Source organism: Corapipo altera, unplaced genomic scaffold (genome assembly GCF_003945725.1).
Source record: "Corapipo altera isolate COAL_440 unplaced genomic scaffold, ASM394572v1 50, whole genome shotgun sequence".
NCBI lineage: Eukaryota > Metazoa > Chordata > Aves > Passeriformes > Pipridae > Corapipo > Corapipo altera.
In genome coordinates this window covers 12,300,550-12,327,089 of record NW_020884889.1, presented here as the reverse complement: position 1 = coordinate 12,327,089, position 26,540 = coordinate 12,300,550, and the positions used below count along the sequence as shown (strand labels likewise).

Genomic DNA, 26,540 nt, shown 5'->3' with positions numbered 1-26,540 from the left:
CATTATTTCTTTAAAAGATGTGTGCAGCTTGTTTGCAGACCCAAAAATCTAAGAGAAAGCATAGAAAAGGATTTACACGGGTCTGAAAAGAACCATAAAAACTGAGGGAGTTTGCACAGCCAAAAATACAGATTGAATCAAGCAAAAAAGTCTGTGTTGGTGACAGAAGAAAAATTGCTGCCCTGCAGCAAAGTAGGCATAGCTTTGTTTATATTGGCTGGCAACATCTTGTACTCCTGGACTGCCTTTCTGGCTTTCTCAAGATAATGCTTCTGAGATGGTTGGCCAAGTAGATAGCTGTGTTCATTGGCTGCATATTTACTAACAAGATGTATTTGACAAAGTTGCAACTGGCAGTGCCTTTGAACTGTGGTTCACTGACTTTATCAGCTCAGTATGAATTTAGATATGTTATCACAGGTCTGGACTATCTTTAACCCAATTAATTACTGGAAAATGTGTTAAAATAATGAATTCTGACAAATTAAATGGGGAGAGTTTATGCTTATCTAGTTACTGAACTGCTTAATTCTAATAGGGATTTTATGACTTGTTTTGTTAAACAGAAATGTGCAAATGAAAATACTGGTGTTTGTAGCTGCCCAGACTCAGGCACAAGGAGTGCTCCACTGGGAAGCAGTTCCTTTGTTAAGCCACTGAAGACAAATATTGCATTTGATCTCATGAGGCAAAAACTCCTACTGGGACTGTGTAGTCCAAAGAGACAGTAAAGAGGTTTCCCCATCACTCCAGAATAGACATGAGCACAGAGGACACAGCTAATGCAAACCAGTCCACAAGTAGGACAGGACTACAACTTGCTCTGTCTCTGTTGGCTTTTTTTGTCCCCTCTTCCACTGAGACCAGCTCTTTCTTGAAAAAAGGCTAGTGAATTGGGCAAGGAGGGGTAGTGTCCAGTGCTGGGCAGTACAGCTCAGCCATCCACTCATGCCTGCAGGAAGCAGTGAAAAGATCTGCAGGGAAATTACATCTACCCAGGGACAGTCCCAGCCACTCCACCAAATGACCAAAGCACACAGCTTAGAAATGTTACCAGGTACTGCATTCCCTGTGGTTGTGTTTGTCTTCTAGATGTGCTGAGGTCATGTAGGAAATCTCAAACTCGGATCACACTGGTGAACCAGAATTTAGCAGGAGAGAGTACAGTACTAGCAAGAGCTGCAGATGGAAGTTGTGAATTTGCCACAAGAAAGAATGAACATTTAATCATTAATGCTCAAAAATTATATAAACAAAATTGCTTGTAGGTGATACTTTTTTTTTCATAGTTCACACTTTTCCGACTAGACAAATTAAAACACCAAGGAAAATTGAAAAGTACTGAGTCAGGTGGATCCTGTTGCTGTATTTGGTCCTGTGTGCCTGTGCAGTCCTGCTCTGCAAAGTGACTGTGAAACTGCCTGGATGTCTTTTGGGTAAGTGCTTTGCATGTAAATCAAATATTCCCTAATTACCTTTCCTGAAAACTCCAGCTAAGATCAGAACAAGATGAATTCTTCTGCTCAGGTATTTTTGACAAGTGAGGAAGGTGATGTAGGTCGGACTATGGCTTACGTCACATTTTGGTAGTTCTGATTTTCTCCCAAAGACCTTCAGAGGAGTCACTGACTAAGGCTGTAGCCAGTCCCGGTGATGATGCAGCAGAAGGGACCGGTTTGGCTGCCAGCTCCCGACTCAGTGAGCTTTGCAGTGCTGGCAGGAACAAAAAGCAGTAAAAACTTGCCTGTCACTGAAGTCAGCAGCTCTCACAATGAATGCAAACAGGGGGCAAATCTGCTGAGTAAGAAGATGCCTTCCTACATGGTATCTTTAGAAACTAGAACTCTAAACAGACAAAAGAGCTTAGAAATCACTGGCTGCAAACATGGAGTAAAATCAGGGGTGAAACTGAAAGCTTAAATGATAGCGGCAGCATTTGATGGTATCTCCCCATACACATTACCCAGAGGGTGGGGAAGCATGATTCTCAAGCCATACGTTTGCAGTTTAGGTTGCATTTTGGCAAGGTAGTTTGGACTTGAGGCAGAGGTAAACTTCAGGCTGTTTTTTGAGGAGGCGAGTAAAGAACAGCTCATCCTCGGCAGCGCAGCGCTGTCCTGCGTGGCCATCTGGAGTTGCTTTTATCGGGGCTGTAGGAAGGGGTTAGTGAGAACCACTGACATAATCGGCTTCTCCTTTCTTACGAAGCCCATCCTCACGTTCGAATATTTGCCTGCGTGTGGGGGGAAAGCCAGTTTCACCTGGGCGTGAGGGTGCTCTGGCACTCCTGGACCTCGCTGCACCCGCACCGGGCATTGCGGGGTCCAGTGCGCGGGGAGGCACCGGTTCTGTGCTCGGGATGGGCAGCCCCTGGTTTTGGCACAGCCGGGTCTGGCCAAGCGCACATGTTGCCGATGTTCGGGGAAGGCACGGCCAGCAAACACCTCCTGCCCGGCTGGAGGGGCTCAGCGCCGGGGAGCTGCCGTCGGGTCCCGGTGCTGTCCGGGAGAAGCCACATCTCCGGGACCGTGCTCGGCCCACATGGCGCCGGCTCCCACAGCCCCTCGTGCTCGTGGTCGGCCAGTCCCGCCGCCCCCCGCTCCGGGGCATTGTCCGCCGCGACCCCCCGCCCCGCGGCCCGCCCCGTCCACCGCCATCCCTCCCTCCCTCCCTCCTCCGCCCAGCCCTGCCCCTCGCCCCTCTCATCCCCAAAGGCCAATGGAGACGGGATGCGGAGAGTAGGGCCGGGACGGGCGCGCCGGGGCCGCTCCGTCCGTGCTCAGTCTCCTCCCCTCGGGCGCTGACCGGTGTGTGTGGGGCGGCCGGCGGGGCATGTCCGCCGCGTCCCGCTGAATGGCGCCGCTCCGCCGCCCGCTGCTGCTGCCGCTGCTGCTGCTGCCGCTGCCAGGTGAGCCCGGCCGACCCATTGTCCGACCGAGCCCCGGGGCCGCCGCACGTGGCTTTATTTACCCGGCGTTTGCCCGGCGGGACCGGCCGGGGAGGGAGCGGGAACCGGCCCCGGCCCCGCGCTTTGTTCGCGCCGCGCAGACGGGGCGGGAGGAGCGCCGGGGGGGACCCTCCGCGCTCCGGCGAGGGGCTTTGGCTGACGAGTCCTTGTAAGATCAGCCTTTTTACGACGCGCCCCGCTCCGGCTCCTCTGGCAGCCTTGTAAAATCAGCGAGCGGCCGCACCTGCCCGGCCGCCCCGCCGCTGCGGGTCCCCGCGGGGGCATCGCCCGGGCCGCGGCGGTGCTGAGGGCGCTGGTTCTCCGGGGCACAGCGCGTTTGAAAACGAGCGGGCAAGCGCCGGGGCGTTTTACAGCCCGATGGCTCCGCGCCGCTTGGAGTCAGCACCAAGTTTGCCGGGAGTTGTCCGAGCTGGGAGCCCGGAGCGTGTGATAGCGATAGCTTTGCCTCGTGCCGCGAGGATGACTCGCAGCTCGCACTGCGCTTGGTAACTTGCACGTCTCTGCTTACACGTCTGTCCTTACAGGCAAAATGTTTTTTCTTCCTCTCTCTCTCTCAGGACTGTGGTGCTTTAGTGAACTGTTTTTTGCGAAAGAGCCTCAGGACGTTACTGTCTCAAGGAAGGATCCGGTGGTTTTAGACTGCCAAGCCCGTGGTGAAGCTCCTATAACTATTACATGGCTGAAAAATGGAGGCAAAGTATCTGAAAATGAACGGATCTACACTTTATCCAATGGTTCGTTGTATATCAGTGAGGTGGAAGGAAAAAAAGGAGAGCTGTCTGATGAAGGATTTTACCAGTGTTTAGCTCTGAACAAATATGGGGCCATTCTCAGTCAAAAAAGCCACCTCACTCTAGCAAGTAAGTCCCACCTCTTGTTCATTAACCTGCTCATGAGTTTGTGATGGCAATTCCCTGAACAGCACACAACAACCCGTCATATTGATTATGTACCTGAAAAGTTGAAGTATAAAAGTACAGAGCAATTCTGTAGAAACTTTGTTTCTTTTTCAATGTTTAAGCGTATGAGAAAAATTTACGGTGGTCCCTGATGTGGCAGGAGAGGCTCTGCCACCTGTGAGGCCTCTTGAGCAGTGGTGCCTTGTGTGGGTGGCTCATGGGTGTCACCAGTCTCGGGAGCAGGTGGTGATGCAGAATTATGCTGACAATGGGCTACAGAAGTCATGAGTCTTGTTTCCCAAGTGCTGTTCTGGCAGCCTTACAAGGGTTATCTACAAATCTGATTAAAAAAAAAAAATCAAAAAAATTCCTTGTTCAGTAGCTTGATGTGTTGTTCCATCTTGGGGCAGGGCAGAATGGTTAATATAGATGTCTATCTTTGAGAGAATAAAGAGGGGAAAGGTTTTCTGGGCAACTGTGAGGCTTATATTACTAAGGCCTTGCTCTTCTGGCACGTGTGTTCAGCCAAGCAGATGTGGGTGCTGTCCCTTTTGGGCCTGCTATGTGGTTCCACTAGGAAGTGAGAGTCACATTTCTGGGATGACTCCCTACTGCTGGATCAATGGTGAAGGAAATAGTTGTGTCTGAGTGCCTTTATGGCTTTAACAGTCTGACCCCGGGTGTTTGTTGCCCTCTGTTTTCCTACCATCTTTAAACGTATTGAGCAAGAGATGTGTGTCAGGAACTGAATCCTGTGCCTCCTTCCATGGCAGAGCAGAGCTTTGCCACCAGACTGCTACAACACTATCACCTTTTGCTTCCCAAAAGTACATGGGAATGTACCTTTCAAAGTAAAGTAAATTTTCTCAAAGTAAAGAAAACTTCCATTTCAAAGAAAGTATAACACAGAGAGTACACAGTTTATGTAGTCTTCTCATGTTCCCTCTATAATAGGACTTAACTGATGAACTTAATCTAATAGGAAAAGACTTCCTTTGACCTCTTACGACCCTGTTCTTAGTAGCAAGTTGCACAAAACTGTGGTGCTGGTACCTTTGTGGAAACTTCACATTAGTTCTAAGTTGTAGCTTTTCCTAAATTCAACCTGTAACTAGTTGATACAACTGGTACATTAGCTTACATTAAAAAATGCGTGATTCTTGACATCTCTTAGTTTTTCCTGTGTGCTTCTGAACTGATTGTAAAAACTGTCCGTAAGATACCCCAGGAAGGTGTGAAAAACCTTGTTCAGTGAGCCAGAACATTGGGCCATTCAAAACCAGCCTGGAAGCAGGTGGCTCTAAGTAAGTGATGAGTTTTCATGTGCTATAAGAACGCAAAACTCTGAACTCTTGATTTCAAAAACCTGCCTACTTATTTCATTGTCTCATGGCATGTCACTCACATACAGGATTGACAGACCAAGCAATACTTGGGTACTTTTGGTGAAATGGTGAAACATGTATTAATATTTTTGACACTTAAATTCTTATATCACTATGTTTCAGAGTGTCAGCACCATTAATAACTAGACTGAGGAAAACTCTTCTTAAGAGGAAAGGTTTTTTTTTTGTTGTTGTTAACTAACATAAAGCTAAAAAGTGGCTGATGGATTTTGCGTGTAGCACTGGAAAATTCGGGGCCACTTTAAATCAGAGACATTGCAGGATGAGCTTTATGCTCGCTATCAGAGAACTTCTGGAATAGTACAGAGTGCTATGTAGCACAGCATAGTAATGCAGTGGTAATATCTGGTTTTATTCAGATAGTACTGAACTTCCGTAAATATTTGTTTCTTGGGTGTGCATTATTTCACCAGAAAGATAGTTTGATTTTGTTTTGTTAATTTTCTCTTGTGAAGCAATAGATTGCATGCTGTGGAGTGAGACTCTTGTTTTGCAGCCCTTTTTTTTCCCCTTCCTCTGCTCCTCTGTAGGACTGTGACAAAAGGCTTCTTTTTCTTCTTTGAATACTTGAAAGGTTTTCTATGGCTGTTGGAGAAAACTGGAAGAGATAGCGGATCCATAATGATCACAGTAGGTGTTGTTGACTTAGTGATTAAGTGGTTAACTAGTGGTCAAACATGAAGTTATCCTATGGAGCAGTCTCTTCTCCTTAGTCAAGCACAGGTCTGACCGGTTTCAGAATGTCATCTTTACTGTAAAACTGTGAAATTAGGCAGTAATTTATATGGTTATAATTTGGAGCCCATAATACATATGCAAAATTAGTTTTCTCTCTCATTTTCACAGTGTTTCTGCCTGCTATCATGAGCTGATTGAACTTTGCTGACATTTTAAGTGAAATAAATGAAAGCCTTGTGGGGCATTTTGTAGCCTTATAATTTTGTTTAGAAGCAGTTGCTGCAAAGGCAAATTACCTTGTGGTCAGGGTACAGAAGGAACTATACATATTAAACAGGTAGAGAATAGGCATTAAATGGGCATTCTTTCTTTGGAGGAAAAAAGCAAATGCTCTCTTCAGTTACTGGTAGCAGCAGGGTGCGAGGATGTTCTTTTACTTTGCCTGGTCAGAGGTTTTGCCAATAAGCTTATCTTTTGCTTCAGAATTGTAATGTTTAGTGTTGCATTTGGAAATCAAAAAGTTTAATCTGTCCAAGAGTTTAAGATCTGAACACACAAGGAGATCAGGTCTTGGTTTCTAAAGTTAGAAACTGGAAGCTGAAGGTTGCACTCTTGGCAAGAATCCCATTATTCATGTGCAAATTAAGAATTCACAGGGTTAAAAGGTTAGAAACTGGCCAGGATGAGGTTTACCCTTGTGATAAAGAGCAGATGACCCTCATTCATTGGCCAAAGCTTTCATGTAGCTCCTCTGCAAAGTTAGTGATTGCCATGAATTGTTCTTGAGGAATGCAGAAATTCAAATGTGAGCAGGCCTTTCCTTAAGTGTCACTATGGAGCCTTATCTCCTGAGCACATCAGAGTAGGTCTGCAGGGACAGGGTTCCTCCCCAGAGGCCCCAAGGCTTTGCTTTCCTGTTGTTCATCCATGCACAAAAGAATTTGACTAATTTAGGGCTTTTTTTTTTGTGAGATCTCCCTACTTTTTAAAAGGAAACTGTGGTGCTGAGGTAGTGCTTAGGTAAAACTAAATATTAGTTTGAGTACATGCTTGTAGTTGCTTCCAAAGCAGGCTGATTGATGTGGGGGGACAGGAGGAGTTCCTGTGTGCTTCTTTGTGAGGCTACACGTGGGGGTAAAGTGATAATAGTTAAGAATATGACTTACTCAAAATTCAACTTACTGCTGCCACTGCTACTGAGAGAGGTCTCTTTTAATGGAATATAAGAGGAATGTAGACTTTGGAGAAAATTCTTTTGGTATGACTTTGAATCAGCCGAAAGAAAACAAGCTGAGATTTTTGTATTCCTGCATCTTTAAATTGTGACGATTTAACCACAGTAAACTAAGGTTCTGCCTAAAAATAATACTTCCAACAAGATAGTATTAAGGAAAAATGGAGAAGGTGGATCATGTTCTGAAGGCAGTAATTCAGCGTAGTGATTGGACAGGATGCTCATTGTTTATTTCCTTTTCACAAAAAAGTGGAAATGGAAGTCTTAAGATGGTTGGATGGTATATAAACAACATTCCTAGATAACCCTTTCTCCTCTCCTAACTTGGCTGAATTGACTTTAATGTTTGTGAATTACAAGAAATGTACAGGTTTCTACATTTCACAAGAGTGAAAGGTTATGCAAGCAGAAGGTTTTTGGGAACATGCTCCTGGAGGAAACTGTGTGTGCTCACTGCACTGCAGTTTGTGAAACACTGGGCCCTTTACACATTGCAGGCTATACTTGGGGGAAAACTCATAATTTTGTTTACCTGCTGTAGCAGTGATGTGACTGCTCGTCCCACTGTCCTGCCAATAATTGACTATATTTATGTTTTCATAGCCTAATAACATCTTTTGCTCTGCTTTTAAATATTTCCACTAAAGAGTGCATCCAACTGAGCCTTGTTCTGTGCTGTGACAATCATGTTTTCTCAGCAGTTCCAGCTGTTTGTTCCCACTTTTGCATTGTGTTGTTCCTTGTGTGGGCACAGCTGCATGTGTGGCTAACTGAACAGGGAACTGAGCTGGGTTAAAATAATAGAGTTAACCCAAAAGATGGTGTTTAACCCAAATGAGTTCCCTGATATGGTTTGTCTTGGAGCCACTCACAGTGATTGCACTGATGTAACTGAGAGGACTGATGTGGAGGTGGGAAGGCTTAGTGGGGACAGCAGAAGGCTGCTGAAATGTCAGTACATTTGAATTCCAGTATTTAAGGCAGGACGATGAGGCTCAGTGTCTTAGTTGATAACAGTGAAGAAGAACAGTAGGATTTTTGTTCTTTAGCTGAAATATCCTGAAGAAATAAGAAAACTGGGAAATATTTTCCTTCTTAACTATTCTTATTGTAGGATTTTCCTCTAGAACATTCCCAGGCATCTTTTGACCCCCTGAAGCCCTACAGTACTTTTACAGAAGACACTGTCAGCATCCTTTTAAGATATAATCACTAGTTCCTTTTTTTCCCTTCTTTTTTTTTTTTGGTACTTTCAGCAGTGACTGCTCTGCACTTGTAAGAGCTTTTCCACAGACTAAAGGATGGGCTTTTATATTGTTATCAGGATAAAAAGAAATATATATATACAAAACTTTGTTTAGTGCACACAAACAGTGTTTGTTTCCACTGGCACCTTACTTGAGAAGTGAACTTTTTATGGGTTTCCTCAACACCCCATTTTCAAATTTGTGTCAAGCATAACGCCAAACTGAGGTGTTCCCTGCCTTTGCTTTTCTTCCTAGCTAGTAAGACCAAAGCTCTTGGGATTTTTATGAGGTCTTATCACCGTAACTTTATAATGTATAAAGTTTTTACCAGCTTCTTTTTTAAAAGAATGCTCAATCTTTTTGAGAATGTACTCTGTGGCTAATAAAACCTTCACCTACATGAGAAATGTTGAAGGGAAACATGGCACAGTGCTAGATGTTGTTCAGAGCTGTGACTGTAAGCACTCAGTTCTTACCTGCTGCAAGTTGTGTGTGTGATGTGTGCACTAACCTGTGGAGATTTCTTTTCTACTTGTGAAGCAATGTATGGCAGCAAAAGATGCTGCTCTGTTCCTGCGGTGTGGTGCTCCCCCCCACTGCTCCCTTTCTTCCCCCTCCCTCTTTCTCTGCATTTCTTGGTGTAGAAATTGTTGAAAGGGCATTCAATAAGGCCCCCTTTTGTCAGCCAGCTCTGATTATCCTAAAGAAAAGGATCTCACTCTGAGCAGTTGTTTGCCTAGAGACTTGTTGTCACGTCTTCACAATTTAACAGCTGTGGCTATTGATGGTGTGCAGAACAATTTAAGACAATGACAAAAGAGAATCTTGGAGGAAGAATTTAAAAGTTACTAAGCTTTTTCCTACAGAAATATGGTCATGTCCATTGTTGGACAATTTGTGCTTAGTTTTTGTTTGTTTTTCTCAGGATTTTTTCCACATTTTATCTCCAAAATTGTGGACATAATCTTTTGTTTAGTTTTGCATTGTTTTGGTTTTTTGGATTTTTTTTTTTTCATCAATAGGCCCAGCTGTTAAATTGGGATTGATTACTTCCAGTCTTTATAACTGGTAATCACCACCTAAGTGAAAAAGTAATCAACAATGTCAGGACTCCACATTTTGTTGAGTAAGTGTGGTTTGTATGGTCAGCATTAGTTACCAGGGTCAACCTCTAGGTAGCTTCTAAGCAGCAGCATTTTAAGCAGCATCTACATTTTAAAGTTGGTTGTCTCAGCAATTGAGTTAGAGGGAGGAAAAAAATGATTTGTGCTGGGAGTTAGAAATCGATCTGGCAGCCTTCCAAAACCGACTTCTGTAGTGGAAACAATTTTTGGTTGTATGGATTAAATAGTTACTTTGTAAAGATGTAAACAGCAGACTTAGGAAGGAGATGGCTGTGGAACCACCTGAGTGTGGATGGTTTGTCTGTGACTTACTGTATGGAATTATTACAACCTCTTCTGTTTTTTCTGCATGTAAAAATTTTGGAGGGAGGTGGCCTTCCCAATTTATTAGAGGAAAATATAAATAAACATTACTAGACAGATTTTTTTTTCCTGCTGCTTTTACTTTGTTTCATAACTCTCAGTAATAATTCAGTGGGTTTTTTCTTTTTTTTTTTAATGAAATCAAATTTGATCTTCTTAGATGAGGGGAAGCCTTTTTAGTTTTAACAGCATGAATGCTCACAAAGGCAAAATAATCTGAGTAGCATCTGGATAATACAGTTGGCACCTCGAGGCCCCATTCAAAGTGCTTGTTCCTCAGGTGCCCATCTCTTGCACTTCTGGTGGGGGGTTTCTGATACATAAGTGCATCTGCAGCCTAGGGAAATAGTATCCTTCCCCCCCAGAGGTCTGCTGTGTGCTCCTGAAGTTCTCTTAGATTCTTAGTCTGATAACCCAAAAATGACAGAATGTGCAATCTTTGTGGGGTAAAGATTTCAGGGTTCCTGAGTCTTTCTGTGCCACTATTGCAGTGAACAACTTTTAGAACTCCCACTGTGGTCAGGGTGTTTTCTGACTTTGGCTGATGAGAAAGCTGTAAATTCTGCAATAGTTAAGCCTGAGGAAGTTACGTTTACTTCTAGGCTGAACATTGTAGCCATTGTGGTAGTATTCAGTGACTACCCTCTTATTTGCTGAATGTCAGAGCAGTAGAATGCGATGTGAAAAATGAAATACTGAAAATTAACTTTTATTAAAGGCATAGGAATGCTGATAACAAGCTTTTATCAGAATTTAATCATTTGAGGCAAAAGTTGCCGTGTACCAAGATATTGCTTCACCAACCCTGGCAGGGTTACTGGGGATTAAGCTACTGGGGAGGAAGTCAGCAAAGAGTGCTGTTATCTAACCTTCTGTAATCGTGGTTCTTGCATTCATACCTGTATAAAATGATTTCCTCCTCTGACTAAAGTGATGAGAATACACTCATTCCCATAAACTGTTTGAAAATGATCTTATGACGTTGTTTCTGCATCTAGGCAAAGTTTTGAGGAAAGGAACAACCCCTGGAATGCAAAACAGACACTTTTCCTCTCAGGACTTTACAGTTACATTTTGACTCCTATTTTACTGATTTTTTTTTTTCAGTGGTGGAATACCACTGAGCAAATTACACATTCAGCCTTTGAGAAGAACCACATTTGAAAGCAGTGTCTGCCACCTGAGCCCTGGTAAAGTTCTCCTGGACAGCAAGGTCTAAGATGGTTGTTGTTTTAGAATGCTGACAGCAATGTTTTTTGAAAAGCATGACTCTAACCCTCTAGAGAGGGTCTTTGACATATTTTCCCGTCTGGAGAATCTTAGGAAGAAAACTTTCTACATACTGACCGATGTCAGGGGACTGGTGGTGGGATGGCTTTGTCTCAGAACACTGTAATTCACTGTATCTATGTTCAGATGCAGAACATCTTTGCCAAGCCCATGTTTTAAGGAGGTGCTGGAATGGGCAACAGATTCCATTCTGTGCAAGGTTTTCTGAGTTGCAGCTTTAGGTGGGACAAATACCATTTTAGAAAGGAGAAAAGAGGTTTTCTTTAGCTGCAGGCTATTCTGAGTGGTACATTGATGGCAAAACAGCAAAACTTATCTCATCCTAGTCCCCTACCCTCAGAACATGCTAAAATGATGATTTTGAATTTATTAATAGCAACTATTTATCTTGTAGAAGTATGTGTAATGGAAATTTTCTCTTTAACTCTGAGGCACAGTAGTTTAATTTTGAAATCATTTGCTTATGAGAGAGAGCTTTAAAAGAAATAATTACCTGATTGACCAGGCATAAGAGGTACGTGAAAGTCATTACAAGCATTAAATGTGTCATCTGGTGTTCTTTTAATACATAGCTGGGGGCAGTTAAACTAAGTCTTTACAGGTTGTGGTGTATGTCTTGTATATAGTCATGGATGAATGTTGGAAACTGGAGGGGATTCTGTGAGCAGAAGCAACTCTGTATCTTCAGATTGGATTTTTAGTGTCTTCAGATAATAATCCTGGTTGCATTGATTGGTTTAGTTCTTTGTTCTCATTTCACGAGATCAGAATTTCTTGTGTAAAACCTTTATGTTTCTTGGGGGTTTTTTTTGGCTCTCCTTTGAGCCATTTCAGATTAAAGACAAAATGAAATAAAATAAGTTTAGATGAACAACTTACATCTCAGCCTTTGCAGCATGAGCTTCTCCTGTGAAGCAACAGTGTTCCATCTTCTCTCTCTAAAATCATAGAAGTCCTCTATCAGCAGGTTTTACAAAGTGGGTTGGTCAGTTCTTTTAAGCTGTACTGAGAGTAATTCACTTTCTGTACACCTTAAAATGGAGAGGAAAATGTATCAAATAAAAGAGCTTTTCATTTATTTGCTCTGTTCTAACATTCAAAATTCTCTCATCTTTGTCCTCTCCCATGTTCCCACTCTTTTCTTTTTCTCACCAGGTTCAGACTGGTTTTGCTGCATTTAGTTAGTTTTTGTTTTTTCCTTTTCTGTTACAAATTGTCACATATGTGGTATATCATTGCTTCGGATCTGCAAAACTGCTTCTGGTGACCCCTGCTTTCTTATTCCTGCTTGATGGCTGGAAGGAGGTGCTGTTTTCCAGTGGAGCTTATTTTCACAGCTGTGGCAGAGGAGGGAAGTGTCATAAGATACTTTAAGGTCAGTTTTGACCCCAAATTTAGATGAGGTAAAAATGATTCGACCAGAAGTATAATATCTTGTCTCAGGTGATCTGTCTGTCACTTAAAATCATATAATAATTATGATTAAGAAAAAACTATTTTGATAGCCATCACAATAATGTACAGTAAAAACAGCTCAGTGTTACACAGTATTGTTTTTTGTTTTACAACCTGTTACAACTGGAAGTTATCAAATAAGCCATTATCTTTCAAAGAAACTTTTAAAATTTATCTTAAAGTCTTTGACCATGCAGAAGAATTTTAAATGCTTACTCCTGCTTGTACAGTCTTCAACATACTAATAAATTGTTAGGTCACTTATCAGCAAACTAACTGGTGTAAATTATTAAATTACCATTTCACTGTCCACATGAAGATCTCTAGTAAACCTCTAATAAGTGTAACATGTGCCTCAGGCAGAGCTGTGCATTATGTATATTCTTTGTAACGAGAATTCGTTGACTTTATGAAGCCATTGACAGACATTTATCATTTTGTTCATTAAACTTGTCTGTGACATCCGGGAAATTGATGTTAACTGGAAATATTCTCTGGGAGTTCTGGCACGACTCTGTCATTTTGCCTGAGGAGAGAAACTTTGTACATAGTGTGTCCCAAATTACAAGGGTGAGACTTCCTTCCCCCACCTCCTCTCCAAAAGCCTAAGTGAGCACATGACCAGCTCTTTTTTTTTTCCCCTCTTGCTTGTAATGCTTATTTATGCAAACAGCCCTGTGGCCCACAGTTTGCAAGCAGATTTATCATTGATCTTCAATAGAGGTTGAAAGTGGATACTGCTGTTATTAGTTCAGCCAGTCTGTGCCAGAAAAGCAGCTCAATTTTATCCCACAGTGTACAGGAAATTAACTATGGAATTCTTGGTAGCGCTGATAGGAGTTTGTGACATCCCCAGCACGTGGCAGTTAGTCCTGTTTTTAATGGTCATAATCTTTACCTGATGTTGCTTATTGGTGATTCTTGTAGAGTGTATGGTGGCTGACCAGGCATTGCTGGAAGCCTTCATAATACACATTGTAGGGCAGTGCCTTGGTTGGTCTTTTAAAATTTCTGTGTTTGGAATGAACAGTATTTCATTCATTCTGCTCTTGAGCAGTGTGCTCTTTTCCCAGTGTGGAAAAAGATACGCATTTTTAACACCTGCCAGTGTTTGATTTCTGTGGATTGTTATCTCTCGTAATGGTAGAGGGTGTTAATAGGGTGTCTGCCCACCTGCTAATGTTCCTGTTGTGCTACCTGAATCCAACTGTATCAGGGATATTTCTAAATGGATTTCACAAATTGTGGTATAATTTGACTAAAATATTTATTAATAGGCCTGAGATAATATTCAGGTTGCAAAACCTTCAAAAAATTGAATATCCAAAAATACATTACGTAAAATTTTTATCTTTTGAGAGAAAGAGTAGAGCAGTTGGCTCTTTAAAATATATCGTGTCTCACTACATAATAGTTCAGTGGATTAAATGAATTTATTGATTTCTGCTTCTTTACTGACACACATTTATGAGCAGTTTCTTTGGCACCATGGCCACATGTCAAAGGTCATAACTTTCCTTCACTGTGGAAGAATAAAAGCTTTCAGATGGTGAATCCCTGAAATCTAAACAGGGCTTTATCCCCCCTTCGCCCCTCAATATAATTACTGGGTTTGCATAGATTTAAGATAAATAAACCAAAATAATAAAAACTATGCATGTTAAAAGAACCCATATATTATCTATCATAAAATAGCTGCAGGAAACTCTCTGGATAGAAGGTAACATATCTAATCTGCTAATAGGTGTCATTATGGAGCACATGGTAGTATATTAGGCTCCTTTATGGTCAGAGACTTTATTGAAAATTGTCAGTTTTAAGAACAGAATAAACATTTTTCATGAAGAATTTTATTACACTTAAGTTTAGAAATAGTATTTCTTTTCTTTTAGAGCCACATACACTTTGAGCACCAGAGGTGATACTGCAAGTAGATCCCACCGAGAGAATGAAGCACATTCCAAATCTGTGCTTTGTGTTTAGATGAATGTTTATAATGTTGAGGTTTTCTTTAATGCCCTTCATTAGTAGTAAATAGCCTGTGGGATTTTTGTTGTGTACTAGATATGAAAGTCCACTGATGACATAAAGATGAAGCTATTAAAAAAGAAACTGCAGTGAAACATGAAGTTTAATAACTCCAGTGTTTTGCTAGTGCTGGCTCAAGGTAAGTAGGCAGGAGTAGTGTGGATTTGGGACTTTCTGGGAAGAGCTACTAACTGGTAGATTAACTCTGACCATCTCAAAAAATAGCAGTGTGAAGTTAACCTCACCGAGGTGTTACTTTGATTTAAAATAATCAAAATGTTTGTGTTAGGTAAGGTGATATAGGTTTGAATCGTTACTGTGGCCTGGCTATAGTCCTCTTAGCAAGGCTGTTTCTGAAGGAATAGCAGAGCCCAGAGTTGTGTCAATGGGAAAAACACCTGCCCCAAGAAAGAGAATTGACTGCCAGACGTTATTTTTGCATAGTAGAGATGAAGCCTGTTGATGCTTTTAATCGTGATTCTTGCCAAAAAAATACCAGTGCTAGACTTTTCTTCTGTTTGTTTTTTTTTTTTTTTTTTTTTTTTTTGTGTGTGTGTGTGCAAATGATGATTCTATTCTAAGGGGGCTGGTGGCATTCTCCTCTTAAATATTTATATTGCAGAACTGTAGTCATTAAGTTTCTGACATGTTAACCTTTTGGGTAGAAATTTGTCATGTCAGTATCCATTTCTTTGCTTTTAGATTTTAGTACAAAACACTTTGTCAGGACTGTTTGTCCTAAACTCATTTATTCCCTAGAACAAATCTAAGATGAAACTGTGTTCTCTGTATTTTTGTTTTTCACCAGGACAGCATGGGAATATCTACTTAGGGAACAGAGACATAGCATTTGTTGGGGAAGTGGTCTTTGTGTCTGGCAGTAGCTTTTGTTGTTGCTGTGACTATAATTGGTTGTCCTGTAAGTTCTGAGGAAAAATCTCAAACTTTTTTTTTGGGGGGCACATGTTCTGCACGGCCTCACTCAGCTCGACTTGCTGGAGACACAGAAGGTGCTGTTTGTGCTTGTGAACACCGAGCTGGGCTTTCCCTCTAAGCAGTTCTAGACAGATGTAGACTTGCTTTCTTTTTTTTTTCCTGTTCTGCATTAATGAGGAGCTGAAGTGTGATCTAACACTGCCCGGAGAAACCAGCTGGCATGGAAAGCTGGAAACAATGGTCTAATTACCTGGAGAGGAAGTTTGGGAGGGGAAGAGGGCGAGGTGGAGGTGTGAGCAGTCTCATGTGTCTAGAGGTCAGGGCGGGTAAGAGAAGTGCGTTGGTGGGAAGGGGCTGATGCTCAGGAAAATCTTGTGGAGAGAGGCCTGGGATTGGTTTTGCTTGGAGATGGCTATGGGTACAAGCTGGGAGTAGGAGAGGACTAAAGGTCTGGCAAAGACTGACTCAAGAGTGTGTGCCCATCAGAGGAGCTGATCTTGCAGGACATGCAAGGTTGACCCAGGAGGGTCAACCTTTTTGAAGGTTCCCACTTCCCTTGGGAACTTCAGGAAGACAAAGAATACCCTCCAAGTCAGGAATGCTTTAGAGTATTAAAAATACATTACTGTTTCAGCCAAAGCCTCTCCAGTATGTGACGTGAGTCTGCCTGTCCCTGCTTTTCATGGGAAGTCTGTGATTGTGGGTTTATTATGGTCTCAATGTTTGATAGGAGGTTTTGAGGTTTGATCAGTTGGAGCTGCAACAAGTTGGGGGAGCAGTCCACGATTGCAACACCTGGAGTATTGTGAAGGATCAGTGTCCTGGACACATAGATTTAGTGAATATTTCAGTCCACCATCCAACTGTTTGTCCATACTCAACAGTAAAATTAAAATAGTAATAGAATGTAATCTTAAGGTGTTGTTTGAATGTAGATGCATTAACACTAGTGAAGAACTGTAGTGCAGAGCCCTGCAGAAAAGGCCATAGGGAAGTTGGTAACTGCTTTCAGGGCAGTGCTTAACAGAGTGTAATAAACAAGGAATGAGGCCACACACTGAACAGAGAGGAGAAAACAAAATATTGAATAGATGCTCATTATGTGAGCACCATTCATTTGGTGCTGTGAATAGTGAGGGAAGTGTGATTGTGCAGTTGTATTGTTTCCTAAAGCATGTATATAAACAGTGCAAATCAGTTACATAAACAGCTTGATTTCTTCAGTTTCCCAACTTCGGAGCGTTTGGGTTTGGAGATTTTCACACCGTGTGTGTATACACATGTAAGAGACACACATACTGAATGCTGTGTTAGTGAGGAAGTTTAGGGATTAGCTGCATTTATCGAAGGATGTATGTAATACAAAGAACCCTGTAATAAAGATGCTTCAAAGTATTAGAGTTTATATGGGCAAGGTGTCATGAAAAGAGCCTTGTTAACAGAGGGCCCTGTGGCAACTTCCAAGACAAGTAAGTTTGTCAGAACTTTTTGATTCAACCAAAACATGGGCTGGTGTCTAAGCATGTATTTAGCAATACCTTTAACTTGAGAATGAAAGTCCTCAGGTAATATTCTTTGTGTATATATATATGTATATTTATATATACACATATATGCTTATCTATACGTTCTCTGGTGTTTGTCAGTGCAAACTTTACTCTCTCTGTGACCTGACTGAGACGAAATTGAGTTTATTGCTGGTGTACAGGAGAAGGTTTTTGAGGTGCCATGCGGGACTGTGGGCTCCAGTACTGTGGAGGTGTTAGCAATGGTGGGTTTCACCTCCTCCTTCATCAAGTCTGCCTGTTTTCTCAAGTATTTACACATAGCCTAGAGTACCACCTACTTGTTGGGCTACAGGTCTTAATGTTGAGCCATAGTGCAGCTTTTTGGAAATACAGCCCCACAGCCATGACTAGAGAAAAGCCCCAATACTTTTTTTTTTCCTCCTTTTTTTTTTACCTGGCACATTTATGTAAAGAATCTCAAAGGCAGCGAAGTATTCAAGACCTTGTGCCTTCAGTACAATGTGTGCACCTGGGTCTTCTTGGGGATCTGGACCTTTGGGTGCTGGAACCTTCTTTCTCTGAGAATGTTTTTCACAGGCGTGTTTGGAAGCTGGAATTACGAGAAAGGGTAAAGCATTATTTGTATTTATTTTAATTGTCCCTTTCATTGCTATTTAGTTGCTGCCGTGTTCACCATTGTCTCTGGTTTATCTAAATAATGTTTGTCTGACCTTTCACAAACTTGTGATGAGGAAAGATGGTGACCACCTGAAACAATAATATCTGTGGCAGAATAGCCTGAGAACTTTAAATAACCAAAGGGGACCGTTTCCAAGGCAGCTCAGTGACCTTTGGATCCCAGAAGCAGACTATTCATAGAGGCAAAGCCTTTGTCCTGCTTTGACCAGTGGTCAGTGAACTCTGGCAGGCCCCTCGGCTCACCATCTTGGCCCTAGACTAGCAGCTGGTGATTGATTCATTTAACTGTCCAGATTCACATTCTTCTGTCAAGGACTTGTCAAGGAAGAAAAAGGTTCTATGGAGGGCTATTCATATTACTAAAAGGAAGGGGATGTATTATATGATTGAGTGGATTACTTTTGGGTCAGAAGAGTTCCTGCATTGCTCTGTTTTAATTCGGCCTTCAATCAAAGAGAGATTTAGTTTATCAGTGTGGTGTGGTGCTGATGTAGAGGGACAGATGATTTCAATTCCATCAGTGCAATAGGGTTGTTTGGTTTGGTTTGTTTTTTGTTTTCCCGCCCCCCATGATTTGTCCACTCCACGATTTTTCTGCCAAAAAATCCACAGATTTTTGTGATTAGTGATATGAGAGTTAAGAATATTAATTTCTATTAATCTCACTTTTTATTTTAATGTGTGTGTTATATGAGTATTAATGCTGCTACTGCTTCTCATATATGGTTTTAAGCAATCCAGGAAAGCATCGAGTAAGTAAAAGATTAGTGTGTTACCTCTGTTTTATATGAAGAGAAAACTGAGAAGAGAATAAATTTTACAGGATCAAACTAATAAATTACTTTCCTCCAGAAAACACAGGCAACTGTAAAGCTGAGGGTAGAACCTGGTATTTTCTCTCTAGTCCCTGTTTTCACCTGATGAATAATAGTTTGCTGTACAAACACAAAATTTCCCGAATGCTCAGGAGAGTTGTCTTTCTGTTTTTGGCTGCTGGCTTAGAATCCCTTTTTTAAAAAAAGCAAGAAAGGCATTTCCATGCTTTATTAAACTTAAGTCATGTCTTCAATTTTATAATTAATGCATCCAAAACCCAACTTTGAGTTCTACTAGGGAGCTGTGTTTCAGCTTCATCATGTTGCCCAGCTCCTGTGTCCATCTGCCCTCCAGCTGGGTTGTGTTTCCTTAGCATTAGGATTTTCTTGCTGGTCCTCTTCATGAAGTACTGAGAAAAGTATGTTGTTGCTTAGCTCCTTCCACTGGAAATAACAGGCATTAAAGAGCAGATCCCCCCAGTTAACCTCCTGCCTCTGAATGAACATGATGAGCTGCAGCAGATGAAATACGACCTTCAAGTTTCTTTACCCCACTCTCATAAGCTATGTATTGTTTTGATTTGGCTTATTGGACACATTATGAGGGATTTCTGATTGGCTTCAGGCCAGGGTGTTATACTTGTACTGATGGAAGTTCAAGTGCATAATTTAGAAGAAAATACAGTGAGGCTTGATCTGTTGTGTTCCTTTCTCTCTCTCTTTTTTGAGGGAAAAGAGGTAATTTTGTATTTGTCAGGATACATGAATGGCTTAACTAAAGAGCACAAGAGAGGAAGGAACTCTGAGATGATATAACCTTGCTAACTGTTCTCTGTTATACATCTCTACATATGTGTCAGAAATCTGGGATAAATAAAACACCTGTTGAATAGGCAGCCTCTTTCTTGGAGATCTGGTGGTGTTCTTTCCGTGCCTTCAGCTGTATTTCTTGGGGATCACTCCCCTTTCTCAGAGCTTGCTTGTCCCAGGCTGATGTCTGAGATGGGGGTACTGGCTTCTCTGTGCTCCGGATAACACTTCCCTCAGTGCCTCCCTGGTGGCCTTGGATTGGAGATAAATAATGAGCTTTTCAAAAAATCATGGAAAGTAAAAACGGGGTTGTCATTGTGTATTAGAAAATACAGGTAATGTAATAACCAGAGGTATTGCCTACTTAGGGAGAAAGAATATGGCTGTTTGCTTGCACTGGGCAAATTGGAAATCCAGCAATCCCACAATTGCCTCCCACCCACACAGTCAGTAGTCAGAGCAAGGTGACCTACTCTGACAGCACTGTAGGCAATATGCACTTCTGCTTTGTTTTATGTGAAAATTGGAAGAGTTGTAAACTCTTCCCCCTCTCCTACCTCCAGAATTTTTCAGATAAACATCTGATTAGAGGATTTAAGCAGCTTCAATAAATAGGTATTACTGACAATGCCTTTTGGTACTTGGGGTTTTTTTGTGTGAGGTTTGTTTCTGATTTTCTCCCTTCTGTTCTCAAACTTTAGGACAAGCTGTTAGTTACTCCCCTCTGTAGAAAGACTGTTCTTGGGGCAAGATCTCTGGGCTGTGTAATGCTGTAGTGGGGCATTTGGTGACACAGTAATGAGCTGCAGGCATTTGGCCCTTGAGAGTGGAGGCATTTCTTCTTTCCTTTCCCCATGGGAATGCTGAAATGTTGACATTTGGAGAGGCTGAAGGGCTTGAATTCCCATCCCCTCTCCTTAGCATTTTGCGGTGAAATTGTCTTTCATCCTGAGGGATGCTGATTCTGAAACACTGTAAGCAAAAAACGGGGAGAGTGCTCATATCTCTCAAGGATAGCATTTCTGACAGTCTGAAGGCTGACCAGCACTGCCATATCAGCTTACACTCATTCATAGGAGCACGGTGTCAGTTTGCCACTGTATGAAATGGAACCTCTTCCTCTGCCTTCCCCCAGATGTGAGGGGAGGCTCAGTGGTGGGCGGTGCAGCAGAGGAATGTGTGGGGCCCCTCTGCTGTCCTGGGATGTGCTCTGCGGCCCTGCCCCTGATTGATGAGCTGGGCAGGGTGAGGTGAAGAGAGGGGTTTGCATTCTACTTAGGGGCTAGTTTTATTTTAGCCAGGAATAGCGTTTATTTATTTTTAGAGGTACATGACTGATAAATAGAGGTCTTACCCTTCTGCTGGCATCTGCAATGAAATTCATTGGTCAGAATGGGGCAGATTTATGCTTACAGTGCTGCAGGCTCTTGTTGCTCAACGCTGAAATTGTCTTTTCTGCGTTGCACTGAGCGATTATTGCATTTTTGTTGTTCTTTGAGGAACTTTGGAATCATAGCAGTCAATCTTTAAATCTTTAATTTTCTATTTCTGTTTTTCTTTGTGTGGGAGGGTTTTTTTGGTGTGGCTGTTCTTTTTTTCTTCTTTTTTTTTTTTTTTTTCTAATACCAGATTAGGATAGTTAGGGACACATCTTTTGTTGCGAAATCCTGCTTGTGTTCTGATCCTTGTCTTCATGTTGTAAAGTGCAAAACTGTACTGGATGTTCCCTATGCAACAGTTGGGCTATTAAGCAGAACTAATTCTTCACAGAATGGCAGCAACTCCAAAGAAAGGCATCTGTAGGATTAAGCAGAGATACTAGAAGGCAATCACTTGGCAAACTGCTGAAGGAAAGCAGGCCTTGCAAGGGAGAAAGTGGTGTGTTCTTTCTCCTGAATGCAGGCAGCCACACAAGTAGAACAGCTTTGAAGCTGGTTAATGTGGCTTACTGTGTGCCTTTTCTCTCCTATTTCCTACGCTTCTTGTCTGCAGAAGAGCAGAGGGGAATTCCTTGATAAGTGCTTTAGCATTTATTGTGCCTTCTGTGGCCACACACTGTTGCCTGGATGATAGATAGACTGAGAAGGGAAAACCCCAGCTGGGATGCCTTCAGAAGTGAAAAGATCAAATCTCTCATGGTTGTTTACATGGTTCAGTAGGGTATGGCAGTTACACCATCAATAAACTGTTGAATATATAGAACCACATATTTTCTAAGCCTCAATCTTTTAGTTCCTTTAAGACAGTGCTAATGATAACTCCCGAGGTGATATGTATGTCTGATTTTGTTGGGAGGGGTGGTAGTGGTATGATTTTTGGCTCTTATTAAATGATTGAGGTGTAGTAAGGCATTATGTGTGGTCATGTGAATAGCTTGCATCTGGCTGCAAGAGGTAGAAAGTGGCATTGCTGGAATATCATTACCTGGTTTGACCAAAGTAAAATAGAAAGACCTGGGTGTATTATCCTGTCCTTTCTTCCTTCACAGATAGGGAATTCTGATGCATGCCCTTGCATTGCAATTCTGGATCCTCATCTTGGTGTGGCTCTAAGAGCACCTGATGGGCAGGAGAACAAACTGTAAAATACTGTAGAATAAGGCACTCGTGGGTTGGTACTTTGTCGGTGAGGATCTTCCTGTTATTTTCTGTAGCACATTGGTGCTGCCCAGGATCCCATTTATTGTCACATTAATATGCCATGGATAACAAGCTGTGTGTCTGTTTCAGTGGTTTGAAGAAGTGAGTACAGTCTGATAGTCACCTTGTACTTACTGTTTTGCATTTAAGAGAACTTTTTGATGGATGTTTATTGACTTCTGAGGAGCCAAATTTCTTTAACTGTTTTGAGGTTTTTTTTCTTGTCAGCAGACATGCTAATTATGAACTCTTTCTGTTTGCACTTTGCAAAGTTTACAGAGAAAATATACTACCCATTTAGCAAAAGGAAAGAGCATCTTTCATAAGTGAAATGATTGCTTTCTTCCTTGAAAAAACTGATCAGCATCAGAGAGACTCCTGATGCTTGTTATAATAATTTTGAATTCACAGTTTTGCCCAAGAAGGGAAGCTTAGACAACCAGTCACATTTTTAAGTGTTGAGAGTCTGTTGTGCTATTTGGTGTGCCCAGAAAACAAACATTTATAGGACTGAAAGCCTCTGAGCCAATAGATAAATGGCAGTGGTAGGGTTGGCTTCTGCCTCCAGTGATGTCCATATGCACAGGAAGGGGTGCATTTCGAAAACTACCTCACCAAAGGGAAGCTGTTCCAGAACCACACGCCTGTTTTTTTTCTTTTTTAATTCTTCTCTTTTTTTTTTTTTCTTTTTGTCCAGAGCAGCCAAAGATGATTCTCTGTCTTTGGGACCCTGTCTCCTGACCTTGCATTTCTGAAGAGTTCTTGAAAGAGGGGAAGAAAGTTTTGTTTTATTTTTAATGGAAACAAGACCAAATGTGGCAAAATCAGGACAAGGAAAAGGCTCTTCTCAGTTTTGGGGGTGGTGAGTGGTGTTGGGATGTTAGGGTATTTTTCTTATCTTTTTAAGTTTCTTCTCCTTTCCTGTCAACTGTCTTCAATACACATCCATTTAAGTCCTCTTGATTTTCTGCACTAGAATAGATCAGAAACTCACTCAAAATAACTTCCATTCTGTATTTGGAGAAGACGATATACTTTCATACTTTCTGAGGATTCTATGAGAATGAAGGAATAAAAGGATATACTGCAGGAAAGAAAGAATAAATGAGTACATTTCCCTAAAAACCTAGTCCAGAATAGTCTAATTGACTTCAAAGTTTTCAGGAAGAGAAAATACTACACATGAAACTTCAGACTGGTCTTAACTTTGAGAAGCTGGTGAAAACTGTGTCTGTGGGTGGCCATGAAGGCTTTTACAGAATCTAGTCCCAGCCCAAATGGTGGAGAGCTTCAGTGGACATATTTGGACTTGGTTATTCCTGTACAGAGATTTTTTAAATGATCATTTGTCAGCCACTGAATTAGGAGCTTTAAAGAAAGGAGTAGGGGGACCTGAAAGTGTTAGAGGAAACAAATGAGATTGCAGCTGACATCTCCAAGGGAACTTTTGTTCAAGGGTGCTCAGGCTGTTGACCTCTTTGCTTCTCCATTTCATTGCCTTTAGATTACAGCATTCTTCAATACCAGGAAAGTAGTGGCTAGTTTGTGAATGGGCAAATGCCTTTTTTTGGGTGGAGGAAAGGCAATTATGGATTTTGCTATGCAAAGATTTTAATGAATAAAGAAATAATTTTGCATTGTATTTTGTAAGTATGGGGTTTGAGGCTAATGACTTATTTTCCTTTCTCCCTTCTTATCAGAGATTGGAGGGTAATTCCTGCTGATCTGCATCTTAGTTTGGAAATCATTGTCCAAACATTGCACTTCTCAGAGATCTACCAGCAAGCTGGCAAGAATATGAGGGAGGAAGGGAAAATTAGAACCTACCATTGTTTCTTCATTTTTCCATTACCTTCTTTATTGCATTTCCCTCTCGTTGTTTAATTTGGTGGCAGAACTAAATGTATGGTAGACCAGGAGTACATGCTTTTGCAATAAGGTGATGATAAGTTTTAGCAGAACAGTTCCCAGGTGGAGTTGCCTGGCAGTTTGTTGGAGGCAAACTGCAGTAAGCTCTGCAAAGGAGTTCACCCTTCAGCTGAGCATCAGGACCCTGGAGGAGATTTGTCCAGAGCAGAAGTAATGAACTGAGAATAGCAGAAAGGGCAGATGGCCCAAATCCTCACTCATTACCTCATCTGGGATCTTCTTGGTATTTATCAGTGAAAGCTTTCTGTAATTACCCCCATGTCCAGAGAGCATTTGCTGGTCCCTCCAAAATTCAGAATGTGATTTTGAAAGGGTTTTGCAGGCTAATGCCTCAGAAAGATTTGTTCCTCAGCTACAACTGCCAGTACTGTTCTGGGAACCGAAACGTGAGGAGCACATGGTGTGAAGGACCAGTTTTGTCTATAGGTAACGTCAAATTTCATGGCCAAACCTGGCTCATTCTCTGAGCTTGTGTCTTTCACAGTGCAGAAATGGGGTTTCTAATCTTGTTAGCTTTTTGCAATATTTGCACCTTGTTGATTTTTTTTTTATTGTTTAGGTTTGTGTTTTCAGCTAAATGTTGGCATACTTGACACTCATATGAGAATTTTTTGGGGTAAAGATTAGTAAACCAAACTGGAATGACTCTCATTCCAATCTTTTTTCATTCCTTCTTCTGATCTCAACAAAGCAATACATGCCTGAGTTCTGGTGTAATGTACACATAATCTCAAAAATTGAGAAGGCAGAGTATTTTCTGAATTAAGGGTCTCTTTCTCTCTAAGGTAAGGCCTTGATTCAAAGCTTATCAAGGCTAACACTCCTACTGGTCAACAGGTTGGAAAAAATGAAGAAATATGTGTCAGCAGCCTTGGATGTCTGGCTTTCATACTCTCCAGATTTGTGACTCTAAAGTGCATGTTTGCCAATAAGCTGTGCCAGGAGCTCCCAAAATGTCATTGTGCTTTGATGAAATCTGTCCTTTGGCTTGGGAAAAAAAAAAGCCAGAGGAACCCAAGTTGTAATGCTAAGGTAGTGGCTCATAAAACTGCAGCTCTGTAGTTTCCCGCTCTGCAGGGATTTCCAGAGCATCAGAACGGTTGCTGTCAGAACACAAATATGATTGTGTTCTGTACAAACTGTAACTCTGATCCACCTTCCTCAGAATGTTAAAATGCCTGCAAGGAGATTCTACATGGCAAATGGTGAAGAAAAATCTGTGGGATAGAGAGATTAAAAGGAGTCCCATATCAATTATTGATAATAGTGTCAAATCAGTGTGGCAGTTTCAGTCTCATTTAACCTCCCCATTATTTAATGGGGAGTCTGGGCTCCTTTTTCAGTGCAATTCTGAACTATCATCTTCAAAACTGCTGCTATGGTGTTCATACTGTCACAATCTAAGAATTTCTTCATAGTGGTAAAGTCATAGTGGAACATTTCTTTTATCTTTTCGTTTTGGGAAGAGAAAATTGGTGTATTACATTTATCCTGGGAATATGTTTAACTGAAGAAATATCTGTGAAAATACACAGTGTAATATTTCACAAAAAGCATGGTAATAGGATAAATGCTATTTCCAGTAATCATAGCAGGTGTTTGTTCTCTATTGCTGAACAATCTAGAGAGACTTTATTAAAAAAGTTATCATTATTATTATTTCTGTGACTATTTTTCATTTTGGTGTAGACTAAATGAAACATGACTTGTTACAATACCCAAATTTACATTTTTTTCTTGAACTAGAATTTTTTATGGAAAAATTTTTGATAAATTTAAACTCAAGCCTTTTGCTTTGCTGCTAAAGGGAAGGATTTTCTTCCTCAGATTTGATTTCAGTAAGTCAAGGCATAAACATTTCTTTTCTGGACGTTTCACTGCCACTTGGAGTGACTATAGAGGTGTTTTTCAAAACTCTTCTTGAGGGAAACCTGATTTTTCTGAGGCATTGGCAGGATATATTTAGAGCTAACTGTGCACTTAGATTTTTCTGTAGAATTTTCATCCTGTCAGCACAGTAGTTGTTCTGTAAATACATGGGGTTTTTTCTCGTGAAATGCTCTCTGCTTGCTACTGACGACCTTCATATTCACAGGTTTCTGGGGAAAAATATTAACAAAGGATCTGAATAGCACTGAAATATTTCTGTATAGTGTAAAATTAGCATAAAAAGACTAATTTATGTGACAACCAAGCCCTGATTTGTGACAATGTTTGTGATAAAATCTCTACACCTGGCTATAAGGGCTTTTAAACTGACAGGATACTGTGGTTTGAGGAGTCCTTTTCTGTATTTAACACTGCTGTTAGATTCCATCTCTCTTGTTTTTCTTTCTTTCTTCCTTCAGGTATTTCTCTTTTGTTACATAATATCTGAATTAGGTGGCATTCCCCTGCCCTCCCTTTTTAAGTGCAATCTCTGTTTTCCAGGAAAATTATTTTCTTTTTCTTATTGGAAAATTGTCATCCTAATGGCAAACTGGTGTGCTTCTGTCATGTAATCTTAGGTCTG

At 41.3% G+C, this 26,540-nt stretch overlaps 1 protein-coding gene across 1 annotated transcript in view; it reads left to right on the top strand.

The window, feature by feature from the left end:
* The first annotated feature begins 2,832 nt into the window (after positions 1-2,832).
* Positions 2,833-26,540, top strand: part of PRTG (protogenin) — a 78,276-nt gene continuing 54,568 nt past the window's right edge. Inside the window, 2 exon segments of the mRNA XM_027644470.1 lie at positions 2,833-2,908; positions 3,526-3,828. Coding sequence (XP_027500271.1) covers positions 2,833-2,908; positions 3,526-3,828 — 379 coding nt within the window.